We start from the raw sequence: 13,022 nt of genomic DNA on the forward strand, positions 1-13,022 counted from the left end.
TAAGCTACCCGAAAACAGATCGATGCAGTATTTCTGGTACTGGAACTTGAGGATTCTTTGGAATTACCTCCCAGCCTCCAGTCAGGCCCCCAACCAAATCAAACGGGACTTCCACCCAGCTGTTCAGGGGTTTCCAGGAGAAAGCGCTTCCCTAATAACACTTTCCAGTGTTGCCCATTTTTTTTTAGTCTTCCCTCAAGGAAAGTGAAGGCATCTGTGATCACATGCCAGGCTCAGATACTCAAGGAGACTGATGGAGTTGATGTGCGGGGACATGCACACACACACGTACACACACACTGTCCTTACCAACATAGCCTGGAGTTCCGCAGGCTGTGGACATCACATCTCCTTTGCCCTCCATTTTGGACAATCCAAAGTCACTGATCATTATTTTGGATTCCTCATCTTGACTGTAGTACAACAGATTTTCAGGCTAAAAAGAAAGATAAAATTTTACAAACCACATTTAAAGCTGGGTTAATCATGGAATACTCACCCAACCTCAAAACTTATTCACAATGTTAAGATGTCCTTGACCCTGACCTTCAGACACAGCAGAAGCATCAACTAAAGCCATGTTAGCAAAAGCAGTGTCAAAGGCCCTGCACAGACAGGCTTTCCAGACACGTTAGTCCCTTTTCTTTATTCACATTTTCTCTACTTTAAAAAATTAACCATATTTTGAGGCATTCTAGAAAGCTGATGTCTCTCAGACTTGCTGATTCAGCTTCCCTTAGAAGGGAACTCTCAGGACATGAGTGAACACATGCTGGTGCTCTTCTCCTCCTTTTGATTTGTTCCTTTTCGGAAATCCAAGGGGATCCAAGGGGCTCTGACCCTGTGCTCAGCAGCATCCCCTGGTGCCCTATGGCAGATGCGCTGCCCTTCACTGAAGCCAACTGACCCCTGCTCAGCCCCCTCCCTGGGAAGCAGAGGGTGTCATCTGGAATGAAGAATCCGGAGTTCCAGATGTTGCACTTTCCAGCCATGTGTCCTCAAGGACTGCAAGTTTCTGTCTGCCTTTCTGTGAAGTACGGGCTGTGACAATTCTTTGTCTGCTTCTCTAAAGAGTACATGACAGAGTCCAGGATGCAGTACTGCACACCGAAGGCCTTGTATTTCTTGTAGTTCCTATATTCCTGTCTTTAGTTCTGCAATGCAGGGAAGGGCTCAGGGGTGCAGTCCTGGGCTGACAGGGTATGCAATGAAGCATCATCTGCATAGTGTTTTATGTAAAATGGGGGGGGGAACGTCGCACTGTTCCTAGTAAGGAGAGGAGTGGGGTTTATGGAGAGGAGGTACTCCAGCCTCAGAGCTTGTCCCTGCACTGTTAGGCAGGAACTTGAACTCAGAGAGAAGACTATATTTTGTTGTTGCTGTTGTTTGAAGAAATGTCGCACTTGATGAGGGAAAACTCATCATCATGGGGAAAATTTTTTATGGAGGGAGATAATGTCAAGCACTGATACCTCTGCTGCTGTCCACAAACCAGGGTAATTCTGAAGATTAACCAAGTTTACACTAACCCTTAAAGGAAATGGGGGTGTGAAGAATCTCAGTGGGAATCTTAATTCCCCACAACTTTCCCATTGGCTCCCAGCAGCGTTCTCTCCTAAGGGATTTGTGGTGAATTTGATTTATAGACTATTCTTATGCAGAGTGATCAGACTGTTTAGAAAAGGTGGTTCTCTGTCTTGTGAGGGTATTAACCGGCTGGAGACGTAGATCTGATAAGGGCCCCCGCCATGTGGATCTCAGAGCTCCAAGGGGGATGCTGATGTGTTACTGACTCCAGAAAGGACTTGAGAACTGAACAAGACTCTCTCCTTGGCCAAACCGTAGTCAGGCTTCCCCAGGTCCTCCTCTCTCCTAGGCCTCAACCTTGGCCTTCCTTGTCCATCCCGCCCCTGCCAGGCCTGCACAGCCCAGTCTTAGTAAGACTCCGGCCAAGGCAGTTTGGAGAGAATCCCACCTCCCTTAGTATCTGACTGAGTTCCTCATCTTCCTCACACCACTTGTCAGGATTCTTGCTGAAGGCAGGCCAGGGTGACCAGACATCAAGGTCGGGGCATTAGAAATGTGACTGGCTATCAAAGGTGGGGGATTTCTGCTCAACGGATTCAGTAGGATTCTTGACCAAATTGCACCAATTTACAGAGCCAGAGAGCAGGGCCTAGTCAGAAAGAGGACCCAGACATGCCCAACTCAAGTTTGGTCAAAGGAACCTCTCTATGTTGAAGTCCTTGACCTGCCTTAGGCAAGAATCCCCTTCACCCCATGTCTGCTTAGTAATCTTCCAGCCACCAACCCTCTTCCAGCTCTTTGGCTAGAAATCCCCACTCGTCTTTGTTGTACTGAGTTAAACTCAATCTCTCTCTACTGCAACAGTCTTGAATAAAGGCTTCCTTACCATTTTAACAAGTGTCAAAATAATTTTGTTCTTTAACAGAGCCCAAAGGAAAAATACTCTCTGCCACCCAAAATAATAACACACAAAAGGTGGCATTTAACTGTCACATTACTCACTCTCCTACCTTGGAGAGATCATCTCTCTCTCTCATTTACTTTTAAATGAATTATATTTTCTAATCTAAAAAAAATGGTCACAGTGACTAATTCTGTGGACAAAGCAAAAGATCACAAGAAATTCAAATGTATACTGGAGAATGCTTTCATTGATTTTTAAAAAGAAAGTCAAACAGTCTGTCCATGGTTAAACTAGGAACACTGTAATACTTGGGTCAGAGGAGGAAAATACTCTAACCACAAAGTGCCTGTGGTTCACATTTTCTCTGGATGTTTAGGGATTACCCTTTGATAAGATAAACACTAATCGCAGCTACTGAGAGAGGACTTTTTTTGTTGTTTCTGATTTTTTTTTTTTTGAGTTGGAGTCTCACTCTGTCACCCAGACTGGAGTGCAGTGGCTGCTCCTGGCCACTGCAGCCTCGACCTGCTGGGCTCCGGCGATCCTTCTGCCTCAGCCTTCCAAGTAGCAGAACTACAGGCGCGTGCTGCCACACCCGGCTAATTTTTTTGATTTATTGTAGAGATGAGGTCTCGCCTGCCCAGACGGGTCTTGAACCCACAGGCTCAGGCAATCCACTCACCTCAGCCTCCCAAAGGCGCGGGATTACAGGCCGAGCCACCGAGCCCGGCTTGTTTTTAATCTTTTTTCTTCCAGGACTTCTGCAGCTGCAGACATAAGTGAGAAGGCATGGAAAGTAAATGACTTCACGTTGCTAAACAAGGCTTAATCCAGGCAAGGGATTGCCAAGGGCCAAAAGTATCTATACATTCCTCACAGAAGAGATTCAATTGAGTCAGTAACGTGCTCTTTAGAAGAAAAATTACCCTCAAGGAGGGTTAAACCAACTGGTCATTCACAGTTTAGATCAATACTGTTAACTGGCTTGAGACTTAGTAGAGACAGGGCATTTCCTGGGGCACTGGGAGTGGAGGAGCAGGGATGAAGGTAGGGGAGAGGACAGGCTCAGGGATCATCAGATGGGGGCCCCAGTCCACAGTCAGAGGGCTACGGGAGTGGGGAGCACAGGTCTGGCCCCCACTACACTGCAATTCTTCCTGGTGTCCGAAGAAGACTGGGGCTCACTGGAAAGACTCATTTTTCCCCATATATTATGGAATCTTTGCAAGACAATTGGTGGCCAATATTGGAGTTGGAATATCAATCCCAACCCTTTATAATAATCCACATAGCAAGCTCTAACAAGATCTGAATCAACACATTTCCGGCAAAGTTAATGTTATACATCACCACATTTCTAATCCAGTGATTCCCAATGGGGGGGGGCCATTGTGCCCCCCAGATATGTCTGACAATGTCTAGAGATACTTTCAGTTGTCCCAGTTCCAGGAGCGGCATCTTGCAGATGGAAGGGAGGAATGCCGCTTGAACTCCTACAGCGCCCAGGACCGGCTCCCACAATAAAGAATTATCCAGTCCCACATGTCAGTAGTGCAGCAGGTGAGAAACCATACTCTAATCCGAGGTGGTAGTAGTAGGCACTTTTGGTCTCAGTCTTTTGAAAAATAACTGCTGATTGTCTCTAGTAGCTTCCTGGGGCAACAAGACATAGAATAGCTATCTGCAGGCAGGGGTGGGGCAGGACTCCAGACTGTGTGCTCATCTTGAATTAACAGGATCATGTGCTCTGCTGCTCTGGCCTAGATTACATAGACCGTTTTCAGTTTTTTAGACGTTTATGAAAATCTAATAGGCCAATTTTAACTTCCTCCCCCTGGGTCAAACTCCTCTGTGCCTGTGAAAAGAGATCACCAAAAGGTCCTACAATGGCAATGTTCTTTCCACAGTTATAAGCCCAGTGATCCCAGAGTACTGCAAGCTGGGAGCTGCAAGGACTCCCCCAAAAGCATTGTGGGAGTAACACTCTCCCATACAGCCTGTCTGCCTCTCTAAGGGGGATCAGACACTGCACCTCCCACATACTGCTTGGAAATAATGTTTCTAGTAAGTACAGATGGACAGTCCATCACACCATGTCTCTGCGGTCACCACGCAAACCTGTTCAGAGAGCTGCCTGCTGTATTCTGGAAGCTCAGGTTGGCTGAGCTAGCTCTCACCTAGCCCTTGGCAGAGCCTCCAGGCCTTGAAGATCAGGTGACCATGCTCACAGCCACTTCTCCTGTCCAGAAGCCTGCACAGGCAAAGGCTGCAACAGCTCCACTGACTCTCCCGATACCCTCTTCCAGCAGTTTTCCAAGGGTGGATCCCAGACCTGTCTGTGTCACCTGCGGACTCGTTGGTTCTCAGGCCCCACTGGAGACCCACAGAATCACAGCCCTCTGGTGGGACCAGCCGTCTCCGTTTTTATAAGGTCTCAGATGATTCTGATGTGGCCTAACATTTGGGAACCCCTGCCCGAGACAATGGAACATGGCAACATAGGAAGAAAGCGTGACAGCAAGTCTCTATGAAAGGAAAGTGACACTATTTTGTCCACTGGTGCCCAGTAGCAGATAATGGGCAGGTGCTGAAACTCTGTTTTAACAAATGCTGATGACTGGCTCTTTAACTTGATTGAGAACCCCATGGTAAGTGCATAGCATGGCTTCCAGAGAATATAATCCTCGCGTTTATGGCACGAGTGGCGGAATTTCTCTCTTGACTGGTGCAGTAGGCTCTGAGAGCTGTAACTGTTGTAGAATGAAGGCTCATTACAGCTTGGGTCAAGCATGCCACTTTTCACTGTTCTCAAGTTCACACATGTGAGGTCTCCGTTGGTACTTATGCGTGGTATCTACCTTGGGCTATCCGTGCGACAGCTACCCTTTGGTGCTGTGTTTGGTTTCTATCCCTCAGTATCTACACAGACCTGGGGAGGGGGAGGTAACACTAAGGTGCCCATATAAGGCCTGGATCTTTCCATGCTAATGAGTGAGGGGTCGACATGCCAAAACCTCATAAAGGAAAAGATAAGAAAGGAGCCTGGGGACTCCGGGCGAGGGCTGCAGTTGTGGCTCTTCCAATCTACCTTTGCTGCTAACCTTCTAGCCCCTTCTCTCTCTGTCCACTCGTCCAACTCCCACTGCTTTTCTTTTATATGTTGTGATGTGCTGAAATGGGGCTGAACTGGAGAGGGCACTGTAGAAATGCACCAGGAGGAGGGTTTACGCGGCCTGTGAGTCCTAAAAGATTCTTAAGACGAGCTTGAAGCGATAGACACCTACCTCCCTGTGGCCCTTTGGCTACAGAATGGTTGTAAAATCTCACAATGGCCAGTCATATTTGATCTTCATCTTCTTCGCAGCTACATCTGGGTCCCAAAGGCCCTGACATCTAAAAATATACCAACGCCCACCATTCATTCCACCCTCTCTACATCAAAGTGGCTTCAGCCCCCAAGAGGAAGGGAGCCAGTCCCTTAGGACAGGTGCGTTGTGGGTTGAATAGTGGCTGGGGGGTGTTGCCAAGTGTTGGCCTCACCTTGAGGTCCCTGTGGACGATGCCCATCCTGTGGAGATAATACACAGCATCCAAGACCTGGCGAATGAGTGTGCTGGCATCCTTCTCTGTGTAAAATCCCTTCTCCACTATCCGATCAAACAGCTCACCACCGGATACACTGTTAAAAAGAGGAACAAATTCAAAGTTTGAGAGGACCTGTTAAATTGTGCAGAGAAAACCATCCTTAAGAGCCGGCAACATGATAAAAGACCCAAACTTTTTTTTCAAAAACGAGTACATTTTCAGATTTAGACTTTCCCCCATCTATTCCCCAGAAGCTATGCCCAGAAGTGTTTTTATGCCATGGCAGCACACACATTCGGAACAAAGTAAAAGAAAACAAAATAAAAACAAACACTAGTCACATCTGGGAAGTCTCTCCTGGCCTCCGTCTCTGTTCTACTGTAATGATGTAAAGTTGACATAACCTTCCTGGAGATCAGCATCCTAGGACACAGGGAGATGGCCCTGGCTAAGACGGCTTGTTGGCGAGAGTATCCTTGAAAGACCGAGGGGAGTTGTAGGCAAGCACTGGCCTGCTGACAGGCTGTCTGGGGTCTTGACCAAGTTCTGCTCCTAATATGTCCATTGCTTTGCTTTAGTTTTGGTGATGCCATTTCATTTTATTTGCTTTGATTTTTAGATTGCATTTAACATTAAAAAAATTATCAAAGTGGTGACTAGGTTGGTGTGGGTGGAAAAGCCCTTGTCCACAACCTCTACAGTCCTTTCAGCTCTGATACATTATGCTGCTCCAAGTCTAACGAAGTAATGGAACTGACAATCTAGAACAGAAACAACTCACCAAGTCCTCCTTCTAATCATTAAGCCACCTTGGAAATACACTCTAAGGGCTATTTTAACACTACTGAAAAAAAGAGACATTTTCAAAAACAACATGAAACAGATTTATTTGAAATACTAAAATTATAAAGCAGTTTTTAAAACAACTCTTACAGCTTTAATAGATACAGTAAAAGACAGGCCCTAGCAATAACACACACATACACAAGCACACAAAGATATGATTCATTTTCTGTAAGTCCTGGCAATTAATGTGCAATAACTGATTCACTGAAACTTTCTTTTCAAAAGACTAATAAAGAGGAAAATCACTGCAGCCATAAAAGGCCTGTGTGTTAGTCGCTTTCTTTGCTTATAGTCACTGCAAGCAATATTGTGCTTGGATAACGTTTCATTTTCAAAGCAAAATGACAACCTAGATAAGAGAAAAAAGGTGCTCAGGAGAAACAAAAAGCAATTCAAAGAGTGAAAAGAAATAAAAATGACTGGGGAGAAAACGACATTTTGATGACCATGTTGTCTAAATGATCCATTTCTAGAAAAGCCAAGATCCCAAGATGTCCCTTCTGATGCCAAGTTCTTTCCATCCGTTTTTGTAGAATCTTCCCCAGTAAGCTTCAATGCTGGAAACTCTGCAGGGTTGAAAGATGTACTCTGAGAGACAGACTGTTGCCGGGGTGGGGGAAACACTCAACTATTCATTCAACATCTACTGGGTGCCTATTACGAGCCAGAGGCCATGCCCAGTGAGTGGCAATCAAGGCAGCATTAGCTGTAAAGGAGGAAGAGGTTTTTTTTGTTGTTGTTTTTTTAAATTTTGAGTCAGGGTCTCACTCTATAGCCCAGGCTGGAGGGCGGTGGCAATATCACGGCTCACTGCAGGCACTACCTACTGGGCTCAGGTGAGACTCCCGAGTAGCTGAGACTACAGGTGTGCTACCATGCCCAGCTAATTTTTTGATTTTTTTGTAGAGAGGGGGTCTCGCTATGTTGCCCAGGCTGGTCTAGAACTCCTGGGCTCAAGCAGTCCTCCCATCTCGGCCTCCCAAGGCGCTGGGATTACAGGTGTGAGACACTGTGACGAAATTAAAAAGGCTGTTTTGGTTTTGCCCTTCCAAATCTTCTGTCACTGGTCCACCTTCAGTCAGGGCATCCCTGACAGGGGTTCCAGCACTTTCTCACCACTGTCTGCCTCTAACACCTCCTCTCCTCTGCAGCTGCCGAAGGACCTCAGGTGAGATTGCTTACCCCCGCCTTCCACCACCCAGACCACCTCCTGCCCTGACTAGTACTCCATGACTCAAATCCTGCCCTGCCCTCTCCTTCTATCAAACATATCTGTCCTGTTTCCCAGTCTCTCAAGGTCCTTTGGTTTTGGTATGTGGTATACAAAGGGGATCCAAAAAAACCCTGGAATTATCTTTTGAAGGGCAGGTCCCTTGTAGTACACTTGGAGTTTGTTCCTCCGGATCAAGCAGTCAGCCAAATTTTTTATCTGGACGTTTTGAGAAGGTTGCATCACAATTTGCTGAAGAAACATCCCGAACTGTGGCAAGCAGGCGACTGGTTCTTCCACCATGACAATACACCTGTCCACACCACACTCAGTGCTCAGCAGTTTTTGATCAAAAACAGCATGACCCCATGCCCCATCCCCCATTCACCCGATCTCACCCCAAATGACTTTTTCATGTTTCCCCGAACAAGAGTCCTCAAAGGGAAACGTTTTGCCCATGTGGAAGAGGTGAAACAAAAAACAGCAGAAGCACTAAAAGGCATCAAAATTGATGGGTTCAAAAACTGTTTTGAGCAGTGGAAAAAAATGTCTTGACAGGTGTATTGCATCAAACAAAGAGTACTTTGAAGGTGACCGAAGTTTAAACATGTAAGAATTTTTTAATTAAAAAAGTTCAGTAAAAAATTAAAAATTTTAATTTTAATAAATTTTTAATAAACAAATTCTGGGTTTTTTGGGTCCCCCTTGTACAAGGTATGGACAGATTCTATTGAATGGAAATATCTGCACTTCAATTGTGGCAGAGAGTGGCTAAAAACAGTAAAAATTATTGCTTTTAAAGATCAACCTGCAGGCTCCAAACCTAATAGACACGAGGCTGAGAAAACTAAATAGCCACAAAGTGCTTTCCTGGAAGTGCAAGATCGTAACCAATTTGCAACCAATTAGCCTGCTGAGTTGCGTCGGCACTAATAAACCGCTACTTCCTAAGATAGCCTCGGTGTCACAGCCTCTCTGGTTTTCCACAACACAATAAGGCAGCAATGCTGTGAAAATTGTAGCATAAGTATCAAAGGGCAGGATATGTTGTCACAGAGTCTCAATGCTCTGCACACTGAATATCTTGCTTCTTAAATTTCATATTGCACTAGGGCTCTATTTTTCTGAACACCGCTCAGAAAGAATTTGGTTTCCTTAGAAATCGAGGCATAGGAGAAAAGTTTAGAAACTTACCAATAAAGAAATACAACAATACTAATAAAAACATCTTGTATTTGCAAAACACTTAATACTTCTCAAAAATTTCCTTAAGCATGTATTTTAATAATCTACTATTATGGACCAAATGTTTATGTCCCCCAAAATTCATACACTGAAGACTTAATCCCACTTATTCTCAAAATCATGTGTGAGGTAGGCAAGGCTAGTACCACTGTTCCAGAAATACGTTTAGAATCACGGCGAGTTGCATGTCTCATTTTCAGGTAGCCAGACCACGTTCAGTTTGGCTGTTTAGCGGCTGAGCTGATGGACAGGTTGTTTTCTTGAGTCAATCACCTTCTATGGCAAGTCTCCTCTGTGCATGGTTTAAAGTTCCACGTTAAAAATAAAATTCCCCAATTAAAACATGCAGACTTCACTATAAGAATGGAGTTAGGCGGGAGAGGGGTCCGGTGACTGGGGAAATGGAATAGAACCTTCATAGATGAATAAGTAAAATGAATTAATGGTAGCTATTAGGGGACAGGCTCAGCGTTGGGGAATGCAGATATGGAAAGATCAACTGGCTACCAAAGATTAAGGAAGCAGAAGACAGAAGAAATGGTCGAAAATTCTCTCCTCTTCTGAATTCCAACTTTGCGGTTTATTTAGAAAAACCTGCCTTTGCACCGAACTTGGGTTTGCTCAGTCTCTAATCTTCCTTGCCTATTACAGTGTACTGCTATCAGATTGTGTGTGAATTTTACATATGCACATGTGAAATAGTTTGATATAATTATCTCAGTAAAATTTCAATTTATTTGCAAAATTTTAAATAATGCAAATTCCTTCAAATTAAAAAATAATCATCAAGAAACGTAACATCATCTCAAAGTTGCTGGATCGAGCGAACTGTAAGCTCTGATTACACGGCGGTATACTGCAATGCAGTACAGGTTTGTCAGTATGCAATGCAACCTTTGTTAGGGCTGGACCAACTGCTGTTGTTTATATGCACTTGAACTTCATCTGGTTTTGGTAAATATCCTGTTATCTTACAATTTACTGCTAATTATATTCTAAAGTATTTATGTTTTATAACAAGATCAACTACATATTCACTAAAAGGCGGCACTTGTGCTAATGGTGAAACATGGGCTCCAACCATCTATCACCCTAGAAAGGAAGCTGGAATCATAAAATAATATGAAGAAGGCATAACAAAACAATGCTGTGAGAGCAGTCTGAGAAATACTAGCCACGATGCTGGGGGAATAAAAAGCAGTGGCACAGCCAGTAGGCCTGGAAATTCACAAAGGCTGTCCTCCTACGAGGCAGGAGAGTGGAAAAGACAGGGCAGCTGCTGCAACAGCAATGCGGTCTTAATGGCCCTGGAGCAACGCTGGTTATACATGTGTTTGCTAAGAACCATCTCTCCTCTCTCTCTCCCCCTTATATTCAGTCCTAAGAGAAAGGCACTCTTGAAATATACAGGTTGTGATGAAGAGAGGCCACAAACAAAGCATTTTTCAACTGAGAAACCCCAAGGCCCGGAAGGCAGATAGGAACATTTTTTAATCCAGCCTGGGGAAAGGAGAGTTCTATCTTCTCAATTTTTTCCTCAATCAAGTCCCAACTTGGCAGGGCCTGGGATTTCCCTCCTCCCCTGCAGGGCAGCTCCCGTGGTCCCAGGCTGGTGCCTGTAAGCCCCATTATCTCAGTGGCTTTGGTGCTTGCACGTCCGGCTGGTGGGGGAACGCCCTGATCTGTTCCTGGGAGGTTAAGGTTTCACTTCATGCAACCTCTGCCCTCAGTATTTCCTCCTACTTTTTAAACTGTTATTCTTAGAATTTTGTTTCACAATATCTTCCAGGCTTCAATCTGTTCAGAAATTTCCAAAATACAAATGCATGCCATTCCATCTAATAGACTGGGTGCATTCAACCCCTTGTGTTCTATTACACTCTGATTCTGGCTCTTGCCTTCTCAACATCTGGGTGTTCTGGACTGAAATGTATATCCCTAAAATCCATCTGTTCAAGTCCTAACCTCCGTTATACTTCAGAATCTGACTGTATTTGGAGACAGGGCCTTTAAGGAGGCAATTAAGGTTAAATGAGGCGATGTAGGTGGGCCCCAATCCAACAGATTGATGTTCCCATAAGAAGATGAGACAACAGGAATACACATACACAGTAAAGACCATATGCAGAAACAGCGAGAAGGTGGCCACCTGCCAGCCAAGGAGAGGGGTGAGTCCATCCTAACACCCCAGGGAGGGCATAGGTCTGGTGGTATTTGACAACCAACGTAGTATTGTGATTTCTGCATTAATTAGATATCTTTCCATAACCTCATGCTATAATAAGATCTTACAAGGTGAGGGTCAAAATGCTATCAACCTAGCATAGCGTATTTCCTGAGATGTTCTGGGTTAATGAAGTATAATTGACATGCCATAGTCCCAGATAGTGACCTTCTGGTAGAACACAGACAGCATGTGTTTGTACCAACAGATGTTCCTGAATGCATTCGTTTTTGGAAAAAAATTGTAATTAGATCTTTGACTGTTATATATTGGCCTTTCTGCAATTAGTTCTAATTAGGAAGATTTAACTCGGCAGCACAACTATTTTTCAATTATGCCTTTTCTCATAGTAAAGTAAGTTTGCATTCCTTGAGTAGATAACAACTGAAAGAGACAGGAGATTGTTCTGGAATAGGCCAAGATACAGTTTGGTTACAGACAGCCCTTAAGACTGACAGCTCCCACGGACAGAGTGACCGGTTGGTTGTAAGCCATCTTGGTCTGTCGTGGGGAAGTGACTCTGCTCAGAACTGATGGAGAACTAGGCAATTTCACATTTGCTCAGAGATTCAGAATCTGAAGACCACTGGACAGGACCCCAAATTCATGACAAGCCTAACAGATGCATTTTAATTCCTTTGTTCCATTTCAGTGGGAGTCTATTATATGTATTTACTTTTGTTCTAGTGTTTCTCAGCCAACAGGGACCTCTACTGAAAATCTTCTAGCAGGTGCATGAGTGGGCTCACACATTCAGATAATCTAAGAAAGGTCTAACAATGCCTTTGAAAGAAGGAAGACAAACAGAAATTGCCTGCCTATGGCTCTGCCTTGCAAGATGCTCACCATTTATGTTAGTGAAGCCTCAGTGGCTCCCAAGTTCAATTTCTATCAGTGGCACTGACAAAGGCCCATTGATTCTGGCTGCTCGCGGCTGGCCCTGGCTCTGTGTCAGTTGCTCAGGCAAACTGCACAGCCCGTGGAGCTCTTGCTCATTTTTACCTTTCATCTCAACTTGTGGTTTAGTTCCTAGCTTGGAAGTCACTGCTTCAGAGAAACCTTTCCGAACCCCAAGGCCAGAACAGGTCCCCCATTAATTTGATCTAGCACCCTGCACTTCTGCACAGCACACACCAGTTACGCTGACTCGATAGCCTCGTGTCCCAGATAAGGCTTGTCCTCCTGTCCTGTCCCCGCCCTATCTCTGACTTGCACTCCATGAAGGCAGGGCCGTGTCTGCCTCATTTGCTGCTGTTTACACAACGCCTAGCACGGCACCTGACACAGAGAAAAAGAAAAGGAATATATGCCGAATAAAGAAAGATGTTGCACAAAACTACACAGAGAGTGAGGTGTGGACCTAGGTGGGAACGGTGCCCTTAAGCAGCCATGCAAATCCTGAATGCACGTGCCATGATGTGCCAACAGTCTGGCCGCTGAGCCAATTTCTCTTCAACCTCTACCTCATCTATCCATCCATC

The 13,022-nt window shown here is 44.9% G+C and overlaps 1 protein-coding gene across 4 annotated transcripts in view; it reads right to left on the reverse strand.

Moving 5' to 3' along the window:
- Window positions 1–13,022, reverse strand: part of CAMK1D (calcium/calmodulin dependent protein kinase ID) — a 261,834-nt gene that overhangs the window by 54,133 nt on the left and 194,679 nt on the right. For all 4 annotated transcript variants that reach the window (XM_021707378.1, XM_021707379.1, XM_021707376.1 and 1 more), the window contains exons 3-4: window positions 5,972–6,110; window positions 310–436 (exon numbers count right to left, since the gene is read on the reverse strand). In XM_021707378.1, the coding sequence (XP_021563053.1) occupies window positions 310–436; window positions 5,972–6,110 (266 nt within the window). The remainder of the gene's footprint in view (window positions 1–309; window positions 437–5,971; window positions 6,111–13,022) is intronic.

The sequence above is a fragment of the Carlito syrichta genome, unplaced genomic scaffold, assembly GCF_000164805.1.
Source record: "Carlito syrichta isolate Samal-C Ts95f unplaced genomic scaffold, Tarsius_syrichta-2.0.1 Scaffold317080, whole genome shotgun sequence".
NCBI classification, from domain to species: Eukaryota; Metazoa; Chordata; class Mammalia; order Primates; family Tarsiidae; genus Carlito; species Carlito syrichta.